At 38.9% G+C, this 23531-nt stretch overlaps 1 protein-coding gene across 5 annotated transcripts in view; it reads right to left on the bottom strand.

The window, feature by feature from the left end:
* Positions 1–23203, bottom strand: part of Smad9 (SMAD family member 9) — a 70222-nt gene extending 47019 nt beyond the window's left edge. The window contains exon 1 of one of the 5 annotated variants that reach the window (XM_078016105.1): positions 22990–23203. Coding sequence is in view for 4 of the 5 variants with exons in the window: in XM_078016108.1 (XP_077872234.1) it covers positions 22368–22371 (4 nt within the window). In the remaining variant the exon portion in view is untranslated. Of the gene's footprint in view, positions 1–22367; positions 22669–22989 lie in introns of those variants that run through there. The other 4 variants (XM_078016108.1, XM_078016107.1, XM_078016104.1 and 1 more) reach the window with 4 other exon arrangements.
* Between the last annotated feature and the right edge of the window lie 328 nt (positions 23204–23531).

Here is a 23531-nt window from a genome sequence, read left to right as displayed (position 1 = left end):
AATTGCAGTTTCCTATTTTATGTCACCTAAATCAAAGAGTGATGTGCAATTACAAAATAGATTTGAAATTACTTCATTTTAAATTGACAAACATAAAGGGAAGAAAACTAACCTCTTCCTCAATCTCTCATTCCACCCCCACCTACCTGTTGATGATTTTATTCAGTTTTTACTTTCTAAACATCATCCAAACCCATCTCTTCTTCATAATCCCCTGATCTCCCACCACTCCTCCCAAATCTCATCTATAAATTGTCAGATTTCTAAAACACATTTCTAATCCTACCATCATTTTAAAATGTTCCCATATTCCCTGTACTACTGAAGCATGTTTGGAATTGCTAAGAATTTAACATTCCCTTTCCTCATTTTCCTTCCCTGAAATTCATGTTCATTAAAAAAAAAAAAAAGTCTAGAAAAGATTAAAAAGTTCCAGAAAAGAAGGTTCAAATAACCATTGTTCATCCAACCAGAGAAAATAATCACTATTAACATTTTTACATTTATTTTTCTTTTTTCTACATCAACATTTTAAAATAGGAATTCATGTATTGCTATGCCTTCAATTCTGCCTTGTTAGAGTCTGTAAACAAGTCAAGATGGCACCTGGCATTTTGCAGAGGGAGTGGTTTGTGAAGTAACGCCAACAAGCCATTAAGTGTGGAGATTCCTTATTGGTTGACTGCTATATCTAGTTTATGTTAATTAAGATAAGCTGTGTGAAATGTATATATACCCCTCCTGACCTACAATAAATAGCTCCCACTCCTGCTGTATCAATGTACACAAGTTGCTCGTCACCCCCCAGTTATTTTGCTGCAGCCGGACTTCGGCACTGCCTATTTCAATAAATAGCATTTTCATGTTATTAAATATTTTGCTTTTATTATTTCATGGTAGCCAGAGTAATATCCAACTTCTAATTTTAATTCTAAATTACATTTAACTTCACTGTCTTTGTGCCATAATTAAAAAAAAAAAAAACAGGTTGGTTTACAACAATTTCACAATAATTGCTAACAAAAAGAAAAACTTAGAAGCATGTCCCCTGTAGTCATAAATAAATCTATCAAGGCCATTTACAGTTCTAAAAACACAAGTTCTACAGTAAGCTATTGTTATCATAAAAATTTAAACATTTCAGAAAAAGTTAAATCTCAAGTAACCATGAACTACAAATCCCAAATCACTATTCACTCTTCCATTTAACTATTACTAGTTTGTGCTTACTTCTAGATATTTTATTCTGCATATTTATAACATATCAAGATCCTCAATATTCATTTGAATATTCATTCAAATATTATAAATATTCATTTGAAATTTTAAAAATATTTAATCATTCTTCAGCTGGATTGAGGATATTCTCTGTTAGTATTATATAAATCTGTCATTCTTTGTGAGTGCTTCATAGTAGTCTATATATGACAAAGCCCTGCTTAAGGGCTTTGTATATATGACAAATGTTGAGAGCCACAGCCAAAGGGGCCCCAGCAAACTTCCAGCTGCCAGCAAACTTCCAGCTGCCGGCTGATGATTGGCTCACAGTGGCCCCAGCAACATTTAGCTGATTGGCTCCTCTGCGGTGATGTTCATTGGGCTATTTCCCTGCCCTTCAGACTGCCACCTGATGATTGGCTCACAGTGGCCCCAGCAACATCTAGCTGATTGGCTCCTCTGCGGTGATGTTCATTGGGCTATTTCCCTGCCCTTCAGACTACCAGCTGATGATTGGCTCAAAGTGGCCCCAGCAACATCTAGCTGATTGGCTCCTCTGCGGTGATGTTCATTGGGCTGTTTCCCTGCCCTTCAGACTGCCAGCTGATGATTGGCTCACAGCAGCCCCAGCAACATCTAGCTGATTGGCTCCTCCACGGAGCTGCTCATTGGGGGACTTCTTTGGCTCTGCCCACACAACCCAGCCAATCGGCCTCAAGAGCAGGAGGATTGTGGGAGGTGGAGAGGCTGGTGTGGGGGTGAGAGGCGTGTGGAAGCCGGTGGTGGCAGTTGGGCTCTGAGGGTTTTTTCCCTGAGGAGCTGTTTTGTTTGGCGTTTGTAGTTCTAAAAATAAAGTTAGTTTCTTTTGACAAGTGGCTCCTGATTTGTGCCAAGCCAGACTTCGGCAGACAAAGTTCTGCTTAAGCCAACCCTGCTATTCAAAATGGTCTACCACAGGGCTGGGGATATAGCTCAGTTGGTAGAGTGCTTGCCTTGCATGCACAAGGCCTTGGGTTCAATCCCCAGCACCATACACACATACACACATAAAAAAAAAAGAAAAGAAAAAAAATAGTCTACTCACAGGCTGGAAATATAAAATATATCCATGCCCATCTGTTTGAAAACTGTCACTAACTGAGGGAATATGGGACATCTTGAGAGGAAATCCTAAGGTTAACATTTTTCCTAAACAACAAAAAAGAATAATGCAGAATTTTGATAACTTGTTTTTTTTTATAAAAATAAAACACAGAAAAACTTCTATTTTGATACATATTAATGAAATTAAACTACCACATGACTAGAATAAAGAATACTGCATTTACATTTTCAGATGTAATTGCCCAGTTCACGTAGTTCTCAACTTATGGGGGTTCTTTATCCAAAGTTCATTAGGAAAAACACTCAAGGGTAATGAAAATATCTGATAGACTAATAAGAGGGTAGATTACCCTTATTAATGATAATCAACAAAGAAGTTGATTTTTTATCTACACAGAAAGAAGCTTAAAATTTGAACTACCTTATACCTACAAAAAAAAAAAAAAAAGCCCTGAATTTTTACTTAATAGCTCGGGAGAAATCACTAGGCCCAAATGGGTTCACTGACAAATTTTATCAAGCATGTAGAAAAGAAATAATACACAAATTTTTAGAATATGGAGAAAGAAACACTTTCAAAGGTTCCAGTATAACCCTGATATAAAAATCTAATAAGGATATTATGAGAAAAAAGAAAATATACACAAATATTACTCAAAAATAGAGATGTAAATATCCTTAGCATAACACTAACAAATCACATGCAGCAATATAAACAGGGTTAATGAATCATGACCAAGTGAGTTTTATCACCAAGATGCATTTGAAGATAAGCAGCATCTTTCACCATATTAACAGAATAAAGTAAAAATGTCACATTATCATCTTAAAAGAGACAAAACATTTGACAAAATTTAGTATCTATTCATGAGTTTAAAAAAAAAATTGCTAACTTTTAGCAAACTAAAAATAGAAGGAAATTTCCACAATGTGAACAAGGCAACTGCAAAAACCTATAGTAATATACTACTGAAATACTAAATGTTTTCCCATAATACAGGAAATAAAACTAGGAAACCATACTCTCTCAACTGCCATCATGATTGTACGGATGTCCTAGCCAGTGCAAGAATGCAAGAAAAGAAACAGGTCAAAAACTAGAAATCAGGGGCTGGAGATGTGGCTCAAGCGGTAGCGCGATTGCCTGGCATGCCTGTGGCCCGGGTTCCATCCTCAGCACCACATACAAACAAAGATGTTGTGTCCACCGATAACTAAAAAATAAATATTAAAAAAAAATTCTCTCTCCCTCTCTCTCTTCTCTCACTCTATCTTAAAAAAAACAAAAAACTAGAAATCAGGATGAAAAGCTATCTGCATTCACAGGCAACAGAAACAACAAAGGCAGGAAATCCTACAGAATCTAACCAAAAACAAACAAACAAACAAAACCTCACAACAATAAAACTAGTAAATTTAGAAAGTTGCAGGATACAAGGTAAATGTACAAAACCAATTGCATTCCTAATTAAATAAAACATTTAAAATAGCATCAAAAGCCACAAAACATTTTGGAATATAACAATTTTTTAAACTAAAAAAGGGGGAGGGGACTCTACCGTGACAACTGCAAAATACTGCAGAAAGACATTAAGCGGAGAGATGTGCCTCATTCATGGATTTTGTCTCAATATTGTTAGAATTTCAGTTCTCCCCAAATCAATCTATACATTATATATATTATTCTGACCAAATTCCTGGCAGTGTTTTTTGTATAAGTTGACAGGGAATTTTAAACTTTGTATGAGAAAACCATAGAATTTAAAATATCCCAAAATCTTGACTGTAAGGATCAAGAGGCTATGAGAAGTTCAGATTTCTTGGGCATCTGAGTGCTGGTTGGTAATGATCAAAATCCCAAAAGACATAATTCTAAACACCATAATCATGATATTGAAGTCCTCAAAATCAAAATCTTTATAAAGTTTAAAAATCTTAAAACCATACTTATGAAAAATTAAAGTTCCATATGTAAAATCTGGAAAATCAAATTTTCTTTTTGGCTTTTTGTTTTTTTTCTCTTTAGTTTTTTTTTTTTCCTGTGCTATTTTAAATTGTTATTTTTTAAAATTTGCTATGCTATTTAATCTTTGCATAATTTCCCACAGTGGAGATATATACTGTGAAATGATTTTATGAGAGTTCTAATTTGTTTTGTGCATTTTTTTTTTTTGGGCAAATTTGACTCCACAAAAGGTGCATTACTGGGGCTGGGGTTCAGCGGGAGAGCACTTGCCTGGCGTGTGTGAGGCACTGGGTTCGATTCTCAGCACTACATATAAATAAATAAAATAAAGGCCTATCAGATGGACATCATTACCCTAGGTACATGTATGACTGCACATATGGTGTGGCACTACATAGTGTACAACCAGAGAAATGAAAAGTTGTGCTGCAATTGTGTACAATGAATCAAAATGTATTCTGCTGTCATATATACCTAATTAGAATAAATAAATTAATTTTATTAAAAAAATAAATAAAGGTCTATAACAACTAAAAAAATTTTTTTTAAATGCATTACCATAACATTGACTTTGTGTGTAAACACTATACATACAGCTGTTAAAACTTCTTCAACAGATGAAGTGATGTCTTTTTGGACGTCTCTATGTATTAAGGATAAAATTTCTCAAAATCTTGACTGGACAATTGTATATGCAATGGTAACTCATCTCTCTCTCTTTTTCAACTGATCTCAAAAGACTTACATTGTACATCACAGGCAGATGACTGCAATCATAAAGTGGGGAACTTGCAACTACCAACCACAGTGATATGCAATTACTCATTTTGCTTTTTGATCTATTTCTTTATGATTATGGTTCATCTGCTCTTAGCCATTAGACTCTTATGTCTGCAGTAAGCCTAAGCAACTCTGCTTGAAAAAATCATTTTTTGCCATAGTTTTACATCTTAGAATTTAAGACAAAGAATTTTAGACTTTACAGAATGTTATTTTAGAATTTCAATACTCAGGATTATGACTTTAGGAGTAATGGCCCAAACCTGGTGATAGGATTTCATTCATTAAAATGGCAAATTCATGAAAAACTGAAGTTGCAGGTGATGTAGATGTGATGAAATCCATTTTGAACTTGCTGAGTCTGAGGTGGTGAGGTAGGTAGAGGGTTGGAGGGGGGAGTAAAATATCACAGCAGAATTCAATCAGCAGTTCAGTTCAATATCTGGAGCTCAGAGAATGAGGTGGAAGAGGAAGGAAGGAGTCTCTAAGTTATTAGCATATAAAAACAGAAAACTATAGTTTGAATGAGACTGTATCACTCTTTAAAAGCAGAAGCAAAACAAATTTTATTGAATCATTCAAGTGGCCTTCTGATTGGTATTCCTGTTTCCCAGTTATCCCTCTGGGTTCATTTTTAACACCAACAGCCATGTCAACCCTATTAAAACAAATAGGTCAGTTCAAACCCCTCCAATGGTTTGATTCACTCCAAGTAAAATCAAAGTCCTTTCAATGGCCCTCCCAATTCTATACCAATATTTCTCTCCCCTGGTGGCATATTAGAATGACCCTATTTGAGCATGGATCTGTTACAGACTCTGACCTCCTTTCTTTCTACTCTCTCCCTACTCCTCCCACAAATGCCTCCTTACTTTCTCTTGAGCCTGCCAGGCACGTAACTACCTCAGAGCATTTACTGTGTTCCCAATACTCTTCCTGCTGGTGTATACATACAGGCCATCCGCATGCCCTTCACGACTTTGCACAAATATCTCAGAGAAGCTTTCCTTAGCCATTTTAAGTTGAAGAATACCACCACTATACCACCAGCCTTTCCTTATTTATTTTCCCGAAGGGGCCTTCTCAGTTATATACTATGTGTCTTACTAACTTTTTAAAAATTTGTTAAAGTGAAATCACCCATTTTATAGCAAATAATTCAGTGGAATTCAGTACATTCATTACAATGTGCAAACACCATTTTTACCTAGTTGCAAAATATTTCCATCACTCCACAGTAAAATCATATATACATTCAGCAGTTTCCTCCTATATCTCCCTCCTACCATGCCCTGGTAATGACCAGTATGTATTTGCCTATTCTGGATATTCAATTAAATCCTATAATAAACGATCTTTTATATCTGGCTTCTTTAACTGGGCATGTTTTCAAGGCTCATTGACACTGTACTATGCAAAAGTATTTCCTTCCTTTTTCTGACCAAATATGCACCCACAATAAATAGATAAATTACACACACACACACACACACCAATATGTCATTCCATTCAGCCATTGATAGACATTTGGTTGGTTCCATCTTCAGGCTATTGTGAATAGAGCTGTTATAAACATTTGTGCACAAATATTTGTTTGAGCATCTGGCAGGGGGCATAAACCTAGTAGTGGAGTTGCTGGCTCATGTGATAATTCCGTTTCACTTTTTGAGAAACTTGTGAAACTACTTTCTATAGCAGCTGAACCATTTTGCACTCCCAGAAAAAGCAAAGTTCCAATTTCTCCACATCTTTACCAACATTTATTTTCTGTATTTGGGGGGTTGTTTGTCATTATAGCCATTGTAGAAGATGTAAAGTGGTGACCCTTGGGATTTTGATTTGCATTTTCCTGAGACTAATGATACTGAACATCTTTTCATGAGTTTGCTGGCCATTTATATATCTTCTTTAAAAATCCACAAGTCCTTTGCCTATTTTAAAATTGGGCTGTGTGGGGTTTTTGGTTGTTACATTGTACGAGTTCCTTAAATATTCTGCATACACAGACCATGAGATAACTGATCCACAAATATCTTTCTGTGTATTGTCTTTTAACTTTCATGGTAATGTTCTTTGATGCACAAAGGGTTTTAATTTCAATTATTTTCTGTTCTTTTCCTTTTGTTACTAATGATTCAGTGTCACATTTTTAAATCCACCATCCAACCCAAGATCATCAAGTTTCATCCCTATATTTCCTCCTAAAAGTTTTATGGTCTTAGCTTATATATTTAGGTCATTTATCATTTCCAGATAAAATTTGTATACGGCAAAAGAAAGGGGTCCAACTTTGTTTGTTTGGGGGTTGTTTTATTTTGTTTTATACATGGCTGTCTAATTGTCCCATATTATTTTTTAAAGACGCTATTCTTTGCCCATTGGATGGTCTTGATACACTTGACAAAAACCAACTAGCTACAGATGTTTGAGTTTATGGAATTTCAATTCTATTCCATTGATCCCTGCCTATCCTTATGCCAACACTATACTCTTTTGATTAATGTGAGTTTGTAGTAAGTTTTGAAACTAGAAAGCATGAGTCTTCTAACATTCTTCTTCTTTTTCAAGATTGTGTTATATTTTACTTTTTTGGTTTTTTAAAGTGTTAGTTATCTATCTTTCTCCAAAAAAGGGAAACTTAGGAGGTGGATTTTTGACCATTTTGTTCACTGTTGTACATAGCACCTAATGGGCTCTGGCATATATTAGGTGTGTAACATTATATATATATATATTCTATTTATTTGTTTTTATGTGGTGCTGCTGAGGCTCAAACCCAGTGCTTCACACGTGCTAGGCAAGTGCTCTACCACTGAGCTATAGTCTCAGCCCCTAGGTCTGTAACATTTGTTTAATGAAATAAATGAGCTCCTGAGATGACTTCATCTCTAGCTGAGATGAGTGTGAGGGTTGGAGTTGTAGAAAGAATGGAAGAGAAAACCGTGGTTGAGGGATTCCTGCTGGAGAAGAGTCCCGGGGGCAGGAAGGAGGAGTACTAAACCTTGACAGGAAAAGCAAGCAGCAGCCATTAGTCTTGTGTACAACTCTGTCTTTACTAATTCCCTTGCACTAAAACTAAAAATCTGTCACACTGAATGAACACTGGATAAGGTAAAGTAGAATAAATAACAATGTATTGTTTTCTCTGAACTGAGAGAGAAATTAGCTTTTGCATCTTATCTCAAGACTCTCCAAAGCCTTTAGTGCATATAAATAATTCCTTTTGAAGAGTTAATAAAATTTTACAATCATATCAGAAAATATACACTGCAATGCAAAAAGTGCCACAGTGACCTTTGTAAAAAATTCTGAACAAAATCTTAAATAAACACTTTAATCATGTTTAGTCAAATTAAATAACTGCGCAGTGACATCAGCAAGTCTGAACACTGTTGTTGCTAATGGGACAGAAGCCAGTGAAGAAAAAGCAGAGCTCCAGGGAACATTTCATGCAGTTTAAGAAATTCAGCAGCAATTTTCTCTAATGCATATTATTTTGTTTCTTAATGTTAAAATATTTAAAATGTAAATAACTATGGAAGTCTGGAAAGCACCATTACTGTTAATATATATTATGTAAACTGCCACTGAATAATTGTATTTATCTTACATAACAGCGAATACTGCTGCTATGACAGCAAGCAATATATTGCCACTCTACAAATTAAGCCCATATGGTCCCATCTGTTTCTAGGTTCCATTACAGTATAGCGACTGTTGATTAATAAAGGAATTAATAATAAAGGACTGTTAACCAAATGATGCAATTGTGCCTCTTTCTGTTTAACTTTTTCAAAATCAACAATGGGTTGTCAAAACTTGGCAGGGAGTCTGACATATGAAGGAAGGAAGCTACCTACCTCCTGATACTCTTGCACCAATGAAGATATAAAACAGTACATGAAGTATATAAACCATCACTAAAATTGCAAAGCTCTGGGATTTCCAGGTGTTAACCACTCTACTCAAGCCTCAAAGAAATGCACAATTGCTCCAGGCAATCATCTCAGCCTTAATTATGTTCCAGGCCTTTTACTCCTGGGACAGACATGACAGCCTAAGAGATCTTGTTCTCAAGCTGGATCTTCAACTTAATAACCAATATGCATGGGTGATTCATTGCCTCACTGGTTTCACTGCAAAACCCAGTTCAAGGGGTAACACATCTATTCATCTTTCAAACCCAGCTCAGATCACAGGTCTCTGTGACTTCCCCAGATGGAATTCTTCTCAGCAGTGCCTCATATACATTTCCAGCTTCACTTTTTTTTTTTTTTTTTTTTGGTGGTGGTGCTGGGGATTGAACCCAGGACCTAACTCATGCTAGCCAAGCAACTGTCATTCATATCTGTACCTCCTCACATAAAATGGGTACTCAACTACCCATGTCATGACTATGCCACTGAGGTCCAGTGCCTAGAATAGAATAAACGCTTGTATGTGTTAATTACTGGTCATTTCCTTTCTTCACTCTACTTGGGATTTCTCTTGTTCTCATTCTTTCTTCACCATTCTGCTATGAGAACTCAGCTCAGGGTTTTAACACACTGGATTTCAGCTCTCAGTTAAGGAAGAGGGGTGTGATTTTGCATCCCAAGAGGACATTTGGCAATGTCTGAATACAGAGTTGGGTGTCACAACTTGGGAGGTGCCACTGGGAGGAAGCAAGAGATGCTAATGCCACAGAGTTGTACACTTAAAAATGTTTAAAATTGTAACTTTAATGAATATTTTATCACAATAAAGACAGATTCCATTCCAAATGTTGTAATAATGTGCTTCATCACCTCTTCAAGGACTTTACAAATGAAATCTCCTTTTGCCAATTAGAGGAGTTTTTTGATAAACTTGAATTTTCCAAAGGAAAATAATGTGCCACTGGTGCATGGCAATCAGAAACCCTGTAAAGTAAATGCTGGAAGATCTTCATATCCCACAGGCCCAATTATACAGGTGACCCTCCTTCCAAAAGCCTGCACTCTCTGAAGGACAGCACACTCTGTGAGGTCCCTATGCTCTGTCTGCCTTTCGGGTCTTTCCCTGTACTAAGTGCCAATTCATGTAAACATATCCATTTTCTACGATGGCAGTGGTTTGGGGGAAAGAGGGAAGTGCTGTTTTAAAAATAGCATTTGCTTCAACACTGAGAAAACAGGGAAAGTATGGAATAACCTCTACAGAGATTGTTTTTCAAATAAGATTATCTATGTTCTATCTCAGAGCCAACCAACAATATATTTATAGACCATTAATCAATATTATTCCACTTTCTTTTTCTCAGAATCAGCTAATCTTATAATGCAAATTATAAACCTTCTCCAGTCAAAACAAAATTAAATTCAACAGATATTCCTAGGTTCAATAACTATGAGCAATTTGAAAGAAAGCAAAAATATAAATTTCTTTTTGTGTACTAACACACCTGATATTAAAATTTGTGTTTAAACTTACTAAGACACCAGGATCTCCATAAATTCAAATAATTTGAAGCTCATTCGTTTTATAAAATTGGCTTTATGATCCCTCCTGGAATAGGAATATAATGGAACATACTGCATTAGGACTATCATTGGGTTAACCAGATTTAAGTACACTATTTAACACAAGAATACTTGGAGCTCATTTTAAAAATATATTTTTATCATCACTCCTGGATGTGGGTACATGTAATTCAGAAGAAGTGACATAATGATTGTTTGAGTCTCATCTAATAAAAGACCACAAAATAGGCGACAAAAATAAGAAAAACAAAATGAAAGTAATTGGGTGGGGGAAAAAGCCAATAATACATACATAGTTTCACTTTGAAATTAGAAACACTACAACAACAACTTGATTTCTTATATTAATACTGCATTTCACATAAAACTGAAGGCCCTAACTAAAAGTGATTTATTGGTCCAAAATATGACTTGGTTACACCAGGCATCCTTTTGCTTGTTCTATGAAGTATTAAGGTAGACTGATGTCTTTGGAAATTACACTTAATAAGTCATTTAATCCCTGAGGTACAGTTCTCTTGGCCACTCATATAGTTTGATTTTTCAGCCAGATTACTGAAGTGGATTAGACATCATTTCATTTTTTTTAATGATTCTTTTTTTTAAATCATTTTTCAAGCTCTCTTATTTTGTTTATTTGTATGTGGTGCTAAAGATCAAACCCAGCTCCTCAGATGTGCTAGGTAACCACTATATCCCAGAGCTATAGCCCTAGCTAAATACCTTAAGCTATATAACATCTTTAAGTTTCAATGGAAATTTTAAATTATTTTATTTATTTATTTATTATTATTATTATTATTTTGTGTGTGTGTGATGTTGGGGATCAAAGTCAGAGCACTGCTCATGTTAATCAAGCACTCAACCACTGAGCTACATTCTCAGCCTTAAAATTATTATTTTTTAATTAAAGAGACAAAGGGGAATAAAGGGAAGGCAATGAGGATGGGAATAAGAAAGACAGTAGAATGAATCAAATATAATTTTCCTATGTTCATATACGAACACACGACCAGTGTAACTCCACATCGTGTACAACCACAAGAATGGGAAGTTAGACTCCATGTGTGTATAATGTCAAAGTATACTCTACTGTCATATATAACTAAAAAGAACATATAAAAAATTTTTTAAAGGACAAAAAAAAGAGGCTAGATAATTTTGTGGCAAGTGGCTTGCAACCACTTCTTTTGAAGACAAAATAACTCTCCATTCCTGTTTGCTATTTTATTAATGCCAATATACAGCAAAGGCAAAATAGAAAGGACATGAAGCCAGCAAGGAAGAATATCTAAAGGACATGCTTAATAGTTTGGGTCACTTTTAAGGAAGAATTAGAATGCTGTATTTTTTTCAGGCAATATTTTTAGTATTGAGCACATAATTGAACATTGTAATGGTAAGCAACTCAGAAGAGAACGCCCACGTAATGGTAGTGAATTGCTTATCATTACAATGTTCAATTTTGTGCCCAATACTAAAAATATTGCCTGAGAAAAATACAGCATTCTAATTCTTCCTTAAAAGTGACCCAAACTATTAAGCTTAACTTGCCATCATTCCAACCTATATTCTTTCTGGTATATGTTTGGAAATACTTATTATTGAGTTTGGAAGGGCCCATGATTTAGTGCTTCCATGAACAAGAGGTAACATGAGGTAATATATAAAATACAAGATTTAGAGAAAGAAGACTGAGTCTGCATGCTAGCTCCCTTACTAACTGTGATCTTCAAGTAATTAATTACTTTGATGTGGTTTCCCCCTCTGTACAATGCAAACAATAATCTAGACCTTTCATACAGAGATGCTGAGAGGAATGTGTGACAAAGCAGTTTAAAACTGTAAACTATTGCAATATTATTTTTTATTACTAACAGATAGTTATACTTCAGTTTATTCCTCCTGCATGCCTCATTGTAAGAGTAAAAACATGCCCCCTCAATGAAAAACAATCTCAAAAATAGATCAGAGATGAAAAGGAAAAAAAAGATAAACACTCGTATTGCTAGGCAATTATTTTAGGCTGGGTTTAAATAAGGGTATTTATATAATTTCCAAACTTACTGAAAATTTGAGCATCAAACTGGGAGAGGGGGATTGAGTTAATCAGATTTCTGTTGCAGTAACAAAGTACCCAAGAAAAGCAACTTAAAGGAGGAAAGGTTTATTTTGGCTGACAGTTTTGGAGATTTCAGTCTATGGTCAGCTGCTTCCATTTCTTTTAGGCCTGTGATGAGCATCATGGTGGAGAGGGTGAGGGAAAGGAAAGCTGCTCAGCTGATGGCAGCTGGGAAGGTAGGATGGGGAGATGAGGTGGGGGGAATACCCTTTCTGAGCACACCCCAGCGACCTACTTCCTCCAACCTGGCCCCACCTCCTACAGTTTCCACTATCTGCTAACAATGCCATCAAATTATGAATCTATCAATGGGTTAATCCACTGGGGGTTTCAGAGAACTGGTGACCCAATCACCTTCCCACAGGCTCTACCTCTGAACACTGCTGTATTGGGGACCAAGATTTCAACACAGGAGACTTCATCTGACATTCCAGCTCCAAACCAGAAGAGCGAAGCTCCCAGCAAGTGGTGCAACAGCAAAGTGACTTCAAAACCAGAAGCCTGACCACTCTCCAACCACTTGGTCAAGCCAGAAACATGAAGTCACCCTAGACAAGGCCACTCATGTGCAAATTATCCTGATTTCTTTTCCTCAATCCCATATTCAGTAGATCACCAAATCCTGATGACGGGCCCTGTCACATTTTGCTAGACATGTCCCACCTCAGACTTCCCTAGTGACTCTCTTCCACCCCAGGTAACTGCACCTGCCCTCATCAGCCATCTCCCCAAGAGCATCCACCTGTTAGGGCCCCTCACAGGATTTCATTCCAAGCCCAAAGAGGATCCCACCACACTCCTGCAAGACACCTTGCTATGTATGACCTGCAGCACTATTCCTGTAAATTGAGATTACAAGTGTCAATATGTGTGCTTTAAAATGTTTTCCCCAAACCTCTATAAGTATGTATCTATACATGTCACATTTATAAAACAAGCACGATGGGGTGAGGGTGTGTACCTATGATCCTAATATCAACTTCAGGCAAAGCTCTTCAAAAGTGTAGCCTCTCCAGCCCACATTCTGCCTCATCTCCCCTCGCTCCCTGGATAATCACCTGCTCCTCCTGAACCCAGGGCTTCTGTGCAGCTATATGCTGCTCCTCCTTCAGGACAAAGCTAGAAGCCAGCTTCCTGGAAACCTTCCCATGTGCCTCCCAGGCAGTGGTGGCCATGGCTGTCCTCTGCCCTGGCTTCCTTAGCACCAAGCATATGCCTTTATAATTGCACTTGTCACACTTGACTCCTTATATGTTATGTGCTTTCCCCAAAAGATGCTGAGCATCTTTTAAAGTCCACAGGCCATGCCATATCATGACCCATACCACCAGGTCTAGCATGCAGAAGGCCAGTATTAAATGTTGAGTAAATGAAAGGTAAAATCCAGTTTTATTGATAACATTAAGCTGTAAGTGATCAGTCTAACTTCTGCACTGCTTTGTTAACGTGATACCATTATGCTGCATATGATCAGTCTAACTGTGCACTGCTTTGTGAATGTGACACTGTTAGGTAGCTAGTCAATCACGGAATGGGTGAGCAGGATAAGAACAAGGAAGGGCAAGTGAAAACCACAGGGAGCCTTATCTGACAGGCAAACACCTAGAAGATGGGACTTGGTATGTCAAAACCTCCCCCTGCCTAAACTACATCCCCTTAAGAAAACCTCTTGTGTCAAGATCATGTCACACCTGACCAGGTAGCCTGGACCCTCCCTGATCACCTAAACTATCACAACCTCCATCACCTTGGCAATTAAAATATCAAAACCCTCACAAAGAAAGCTTGCAGAGGGCCACTTAAAGGGTAGCAAACTGATTCAGGGGGCAGCAAATTGAGGCAAAAACACAGCGACTCGGTTTCCTTAAATTCCAGCTATGTGAGCACCACACCATCCTCTCTCAGAGGCAGTTCGTGCACTTCCTGTGCTGTCAGTCAAAAGTCAAGAGGTGGACCTGGATAAATCTCTGGAAACTTCCCTAGGACCCCCAATAAATCTGGAAGGAAGGAGAGGCATGCCAGCCTTCTTTTCTCTCAGAGGACCCACTCTCTCCCTTGAGAATTACTCCCTTTTCCGTTTTCCTATCCTTTCCAATCAACTCATGCCTATTACTTTAAGTGAGGTCTGAAATCTATCTGGCATGATCACAAGAAGTTGGGTCAAGAAGGGGCCTCTGAGCTGTCTCAGTTTTGCGGCAAAATACAATTAATTGTGTAAAACATTGTGTGTGTGAGTTGTGTAAAAAATACACAATTTATAAATTGTGTAAAAATACAATGAATTTCTTTGAAATTAAAGTGATCTTATATAAAACACCACTGGAGCACGAATACCTGCAACATCCTAAATGTTTTAAAAGAATGGTGAGTGGGCGATTTTAAAAGTTTTATTGATGTGTATATTGAGGGCAGTTTCCTGGCCAAAGGCTGCCTGAGGGGTGGGTTTACAAGCCAACAGAGAAGACTTCAGTAATAAGCTGTTTCAGATTGCTGTTTTGGGAGCTCAGATTTATAACTGTGACAGACACCCACGAAGCAGTAGCAATGGAGTGTCAAGTTCCAGTGCACCTGCTTTGCTAGGTGTTAATGTGGCCATTAAAATGAAGTATGCACACCACTGCAGTTTGTCTTCCCTCTCCCCCAGATGGCCCTTTGATCATGTCATTCTCCTATTCATGCCCTTCAAAGGTTCTCTTGGCGACAGGTTAAAGTTGAATAGTTATTCTTTGTCTGAAGATTAAAATCCAAATTGAATCTCCCCTTCCACCTTACTTACAAAAAAACCTCAAACTATTCTGGAAAGAGAAAGGAAGGTATCAAGGATGCTAATATGAGAGTGCTATTATGCTGAGGCTGAGTAGTTCAAGGTCAGATAGAGTCCCTTTCCTCCATGACATTATAGTGCACAGGAGAAACCAGAAATCGAAACACGTGATTGGCACATAGGTAAAAATGCACTATTTTAACTGTGATTAGAAGAATCCCCAGCCAGCTGAAAGGGTTGGGGGAGGCTTCCTAGAAGGGGTTCAAACTCATGCTAGGCCCATAGCAGGGCAGGAGGAGAAAGAGAGGATTAACTTCCCGACAGACAAGGCCCACAGCCTGGTCATATCCTCAGTGTCCTGACACTCTCACAAAACTCTATATCAAGAACCTCTGTCCCTCTTATGCCTTTTATTTTGCCTCTGTTTATATTCTCAAACCTCAAATGAGATCATCTTTCTTATCCTTGTCAAAAGTGACTTAAAATTCACACACTGTAAAAATGGAATTCTAACCAGAAAAACAAGGAGAAATACATCCAGGTATGAGAAAGGTATTGGGAGCCTGGGGAAGCATTCTGATGTCTGCTTTCCTGACCTCCCTCATACTCTGCAGCTAGGTGATAAAACCCTGGAGACGAGGATTTTATTTTTGTTTTGTGACTTCATTTTGTGGATGTAGTCCCCCAAGACCTGTTTGGAACCTTGTATACAATTAAAATACAACAGGCACAGAGTAAATAAAGATTGCATGAATAGCCTATAAAGCTCCATAAATGTACAAGGCCCACATTTGTGTGTGTGTGTGTGTGGTGTGCTGGGGATTGAACCCAGGGCCTAGTGCATGCAAGGCAAGCACTCTACCAGCTATATCCACAGCCTCCAAGGACCACATTCTAAAGCAATTTCTACATCTACAACATCCTGATATTTTAAACCCCCGAAATGAAATCCACACAACATTCTGGGGGGGAAAAACACACAAAAAAAATATGTACTTAGAATATCTTGCAATGAATTTAGGCGAAATGACAACAGAAAGCATAGAACAATATAATGTATACATTCCACTCCTTTAAAATAATATCTAGGCACCAACTTCTCATTGTTTGCAAACACAGCCAACACCTAATGATGGCTTTGCACAAACACATAATTAGTCAATGAGCTGTAAGGAAGCATTTCTGTATACAAAATTTTTGCATTCAGCCAAAACAACTCCTGTTCCTGAAAATGAAATTCTATCACCACTAGAAAACAAGGCAAGAATGATAAAAATGCATCAAGAGAAAGAAAACCTCATGAGACCTTAGACCTTTTTAACCTAAAACATTTTCTTACTTTCCACATTCCTGAGCACTATTTTTGGCTTTAGTGGTCACTCATATCATTAACAAGAATCACTCCTACTGTTGATCAGTGGTGGTTTCACTTCATGAAGAAGCTGTACTCTATTTCTAGGTTATCACTTAGAAATCAGAATTCATTTTCCCACAGACACAATGTTGTGAGTGCTGATGGACTTCCCTGGCCAGCCCACTAAGACCTTCTTCCTTCCTAAAGCAGGCAGTCCTGAATACTGCTAACCCCAGGCCAATTGTGATGCTTACCCTTGGCATCTGCCCACCTGCTTTCTACAGAACTCTCCCCTTACTCCTGAGTAACTCACACCTTCACAACGGCACTAATGCCAAAGTTATAAAATTACTTACTCTTCCTCCCTCTCTATCCAGTCAAACACCAACTCTCTCCTATGCGATTCTCAGCAAACACAAAGGCAAGGTAAATTCATGGATTTATAATGAAGTATAAGTAATAGGAGAAATCAAATATGCTACCACATGGATGAAGACAGATAGAATCTTCTAACCCTTTTCCGAGTTCTCACTATTTTCTGAAACGTGATCACTGCCAAGTAAGTTCAGATACAAAAGTTGACAACACAACTGCTCACACTTGTATCCAACTCTCCTTAAAAAACAGATCTGTAAGGGCTAGGGCTGGGGCTCAGTGGTAGAGTGCTTTTCCTAGCATGTGTGAGGCACTGGGTTCAATTCTCAGCACCATATATAAATAAATAAATAAAATAAAGGTCCATCAACAGCTAAAAAAAAACAAAAACAAAAACAGATCTTTAAGTCTGTTCCACATCTTCTACAGCCCACAAGGACTTAGGACAAAATCCTTCAAGGACTACATTAACCATTTAACATTTCCAGCATTTCATCAAAACAAGTCCAAAGATATGCATGGACACACTAAGCAAAGACCGGCTTCTGAACAATTTGACAGATTTAAAATGAGAAATATTAGGCTGCATGGAAGAAGATATTTGATGGATTAAAGTAGGGTTTAGAAGGGGAAAGGTCTGCATTATCTAGTGATGGGCTCCTGGGATCAGTGCGTTTAAGTTCTATTCCCAGTGTTTGCACTTTCCTGCTTCCAAGCCTTCTCAACTCAGAATCCTAGATGTCACCAATGTAGCTGAGTGACCCCACAGCATATGTGTACATTCCAGATTCCTCTGTCCAGTGGTAGAAAACAGGGAACTGGAGTGCTGGAGTAAATGGTTATTTCTGGCAATCCTTACGTTTGTAAACCAAAGACTGCTTTTCACTACCACTGCCCTAAACCATTCCATGATGGAGGGATGCACATTTTCTATTTATAGTCCCCTCAAACTTAAACTTCAGAAAGAAGAAAAAGGAAGTGGTCAGATATTAAATATTAAATTTCCCCAGTGGGAAGTTCATGTAAAGATAATTCTATCAGTGATGTCAGCTAATTAGAACACCAGGGTCCATAGGGAGAGTGAGAGAAAGTCGGGGAGAAAGAGGAAGAAAAAGAAAAAAAAGAAAAAAGAATTTGATATTTGTTATTTTTAAAAAGAAATTAAAATTGTCATTAAAGGGAAAATCAGAACCATGTAGGTCTCCTTTATATTTATTTTATGGGTTCAACTTTTTTTCTTTAAATTAAACATAGATTGTGAAATAAGGCCAAAGAACCATAACCTTTCCAGTGCTTATGCCTTCTGAAGAGCTACTGCCCTGCACTGACACATTCATAATCTATTTCTTAACAATTCTGTATTTTAAGTCAAATAGAATTTAAATTGTAGAATGTATTCTCCTTGATTCTTGGAAAATTGATTTCAAGTTGATTAGAGCTGTGATCCTGCAATCTGTACACGTGGAAAAATGAGAATTCATACCCTATTTGAATCAAATGTATGATATGTCAAGATCATTGTATTGTCTTGAGCAACTAATTAAAAAAACTGTACAATCACATATGTTAACCAGGCATGATACTTATACACAGATTCTATTTTTTTACATTATTGTGTATTAACACTATAAATACCGAATCAATGAACATAACATGATGAATGTTCAGATGGGATTTAGTACAGTAAGAAGCAAGGGAGAAGGGAGACCCAGTTCTCTGACAAAGCTGATAAGACCCTTTATACATTCTACCCCAACAAAGCTTAAGCTCATCTCAGGGACCCTCTGCTTTCTTTCTCTGAGGGGAGTTTGAAACATATACACTAAAACAGTATCAATTTTTATGTGGCTATTGGTGGGAGGGGGAGTCAGCATACGGTTAGCAATTTTCTATGGAATCACATTAGAGTTTCATGGTGGTGGCCTTATCACATTAAAATCTGCCTTTTCTTTTTTCTAAATGGCTTCCATTGTGTATTTAGTGAATCTGATATGGAAAATTGCTAATGCAATAAGGGTATCATAGAACCTTTCCTGACTATAATGCTCAGCCACAATATTCCAGAGGAGGCCCAACTGGGCAGGGAGATCCCAGGCTTTTTGTCACAGTCTCTTGACAGGTCCTTAGCTCCAGGTCAACACTGGCTTCTTAAAAGATGGACCTTTCAGACCTAGTCTACCGGTGAAATACTTTTACAGATTTTTTATTTCAGAAGGGACCATGGGTTCAGTGAAAATATTTGCCATTTAATTACTATTTATTGACTGACTACTCTATAGGGCTCTGTGGTCAGCATTATGGGAATTAAAAAAAAAAATAGTTGAAACACAACCCCCTCCCTGCATGGATCTTGTAAGGATCATACCAGAGGAAGAAATAAATTAGTGTATGAGTAAATAATCCAAGACACAACAAAAGTGGAAAAGAAAAAGAGCCACAGAAGTTGGAAGGAGGTCACACCTGGCACAAGAGCCACCTACAGAAGGCAGCATCTGAAGGCTGATACACACCAAGGAAATTGGGAAGCAAGGGAGGGCTATTCTATGCCTTAGTGTGAGTAAAGTTACAGAGAAAAGAAAAGGGTATGCATGGAAAACTAATAATTAACTCTTTTAACTGCAGTATACAATATGGAAGGACTGGGAAGAAGAGCTCAGAAAAATGGTTTGGGGGTCGACATGAGGCTAACACCTAAGGAGTCCGGTGAATGAGGCAGATGAGCGTGACAGTGGTGATCAGCATGGTTTTGGGGCGAGAAGTACTAGGATGAAGAGCTTTAGGAAAAGCAAGCAAGCATCCCTTAAGTTTCTTAACAGATAATTTACAGGATTTAAAAAGTTAGTTTATTGCCAGAGAATATTTGTTTATATTTTGCTATGTCATTACTCTTCACATATTCAGTTGATAGTATAACACAAAATTTTACTGAAAAAAATATTATTATAACAAGTACTTATGAATTTATTGGTCATTTTCTTTATTTTTGCTTTACAATAACTTTTCAACTCACTAGCAACAGTAACCAAGGAAATATAAATCCAACAAGCTAGAATTACAACAATTTGAGATTTGTGTTTTCAACATACTGCTATAGTTATTGTTTTATTTGGGACACTTCCCTGTTTCTGAATTTTTCTCTACTTTTTCAAAACAATAAACAGAAAGTCTGCACTAAGCTTCAAAAAAAATTTTAACATTTAATGTAGTATACAAAATAAAACCCAAACCAGTTATTTGTCATAACCTTTACCTACCCTTAAATCAGAGAATATCCTCTAGAGAATTTTCTGACATATTAAAGTGGAACACACTGAAACTACTACTTTATTTTTTACTGAGTAAATGTCAGATATAAACTGATCTGTTGCCTTCATGCTATAGTGACCACTTACTAAACATTAGCCCTCCAACTAAGCAAAGCCTATTGCACTCTTTAATCAGAATTAAACTATTTGCAAAATTAAAATTGACTATTTTTATTCTTAGGAAAGAATTTCTTGATAATTTTCTCCTCCAACTGACCACATGACTGAAAAGGATAAACAAATTTACCATTTATTTTTTTAATTACAGATACCTTTAGTAATGTTTCATTAAGAACAATCCAAAACTTTTCTTTCTCATACCATGTCCTTGTCAATCAGAGATGCAGTAGTTGAGATCTATGGATATTTTCTGATTACTTGTAATTTGGGGATATACAAGTAAGAAGAAAAGACTGTAAAAGGAAAAAAAGTCCAAATAGCTTATGTTGACTTTAAAAAGGCTGATGTCAAAGATGTGAGAATTGAAAGTAATTAGTGGGTTAACCTAAATTTTATCTTTGATTTTTCAGTAAACATGGTACTGATAAAAACAAGTCTGCACAGATCAAGAACATGTTGGCATTCTCTTAAGCATAGCTTGAAACCACAGAGTTCCAGCATAAAACAGCTCTGACAAAGATAGCGAATCAAGCATAAAAATGGGAGTTGGTTATGTCAGAATACATGGAGGCCTAAAGGCTGTCTCCTGGACAGTTGTCCTGCCATCAAGGAAGGTGATTCTGGCCACTAAAAGTTGTTTTTCTGATATATTATTTAAAACTTCTGTCATCTTATCATATTTAAAATGTTCCTTATTTATAAATGACCACATGGGTTTCTTATCTGCAGTGTCCTTGGATAACCACAAACTTGAAACAGGTCCCAAATCACGTTCGTGGTTTTCTACAAAGCAAAGGGAAACTTGTTTATTCCATCTTTGTCTATTTGGAGTGGGGAAAGTGTTTGGGTTTTATTTTTACTTCCTTTTAAAATATAGATCACTAGTTTTTAAATGTAAACATCCAATGGCATTTCCTCACCCCTGACAGCCACCCTGAGGCAGAAAGCAGTCTGGAGTACTCACATTTCACTCACCCAGAAGATGCTGCGAATACTCCACTGTTACTGCCTAGGAGGTAGCCCTATTAAATGTCTTGACGACTTTACAACTATCCTCCATTATCCTTTCTAAACCACATTTCCAAAAAGATCATCCGAGAAATCCAGCAAGCCACTGAAATGTACTTGTAAATTGGATCCATCGAAAGCAACCCAAAGCGTCTGTGGGTGTGTATCCCACTGAATTACTGGGTAAAGAACTTACATACAATTTTGTTCCAAAACTAGATCTACATCATTTGTAGCTTATTTCTCAGGAGGTACCAATTCCAGCCCAGAAATAAGTCCACAGAGTGTTTCCAAACTATCATTTCGAATTTCCACGGTCAAGGGTGGGAGGAGGAAGAAGAGAAGACTTGTCGGCGATTAACCATCCATAAAAATGTTTCCCCCGCGCTCCTCCTTGCGATCACAAAGCTGGCGTCAGTCAGTCTCCTGTATCTGTCCCCCACCTCGCCCCCCTCCCCTCTGCGGAGAGCTGGCACAGAATGGCAGGCGAAGGAAAAGACAAACATCCCGGCTCCGAACGCGATCCCAGCGTTAGCCCAGCGACACTTGAACAACATTCCTAACTTTCTCCCGTCACTTCGCGTGCCCCAAAGGTAAGCAAAGTTTAAAAAAAAAAAAAAGTATAAAATAGAAGGCCAGCGAGCCAAAGGGTTTCCGGGAAGTTTAAAACATTTCCTCCAAAGAGCCACAACCTAATCTAACACACACACACACACACACACACACACACACACACACACACACACACACCCATCTATCCACTGTCCCAGCTCTCCAGCTACAGCAAACGGTTACTCAGCTCCAGTCCGGGATCCAGAGCGTCTGTTCTCGGGGTGCTGCCCAGGCGCAGAGCTCTGGCCACCGGAGGACCGCCAGGGCGCATCTCTGCTTACGCCCTAGGCCACGGCCCCGCCCGGCCGCCGCCCCCGCCGCGGGACAGGCATCCTCTGACAGGTCCCAGGTGCTCCAGACGCCTGGGTGGCAGCGGGCGCGAAAAACGCGCGCGTCTCCTGGGCGTCCGCGATCGGCGCGGCCAAGTCCTCGGAGCAGTGCCCCTCTTACCCCTCGCCCATCACACCCTCCCCACGCAGACAGGCTCTCCCGAGCAACACAGGGATGAAGAGTACCAAGAGCCCAACCACTCAGCAGAGGACCTCAAACACTTGCTCTGTGCAGAAGAAAAAAAAAAAAAAAACTCAGCTACACACACACACACACACACACACACACACACACACAGCGCGCCGCCGAGGAGGCTATCTCTTACCTGTCCCCACGATGCCACTCATCCCGCCCCCCACCCCAGGTCTGACTGTCCCCCGCCCCCTGCAGTGGGTCCCCCAGGCTCCCGCTTCGAGCACCGCGCACTCACTGGCTGGCTGCGCGTGCCCACAGGCTGCAGGGACCGGCGGCGGCGGCGGCGGCGGGGACCGAGACAGCGGCTGCAGCGGCGGCGGCGACGGCGGCCCCAGCCGGCGTCAGTCAGACTGGAGCCGCGAAGCCTCATCGCCCGTATTAGTGCGCCGACCTGGAAAGCCGCCAGCGAGCCCTACTCCCGGGCCCGCCCCGCCCGCCGCCGCGCGCGCTGGCCGCTCGGGGAGCCGGCGAGGAGGGGGCATCGCGGCCGCGGGCCAGAGGCGGGGGTGCAGCCGGCCCCACAGCCACGTGCGCGGAAACTGGCGGCGGCGGCCGCCGGGGCTGTGCCCTGCAGCCGCGCGCCGCGCCGTGGCCCCCAGCCCTGAGCATACTCCGTGTTCCTGAGCGACCCTAGGCTCGTCCCCTGCCTGAGATCACACCCTGCAGGGGGCGGCTCCAGCCCACGGGGTCACATCAGGTCTCCTTCTTTCCCCGTCATCCCCAAGACTTCTCGCCTGCACCTTGAGCTCCCGATGATGGATTGTTTTCAGAACAAGA

The sequence above is a fragment of the Ictidomys tridecemlineatus genome, chromosome 6, assembly GCF_052094955.1.
Source record: "Ictidomys tridecemlineatus isolate mIctTri1 chromosome 6, mIctTri1.hap1, whole genome shotgun sequence".
Classification (NCBI taxonomy): Eukaryota; Metazoa; Chordata; class Mammalia; order Rodentia; family Sciuridae; genus Ictidomys; species Ictidomys tridecemlineatus.
The sequence above is the reverse complement of the archived record's forward strand: the minus strand, read 5'-3'. Positions and strand labels throughout refer to the sequence as shown.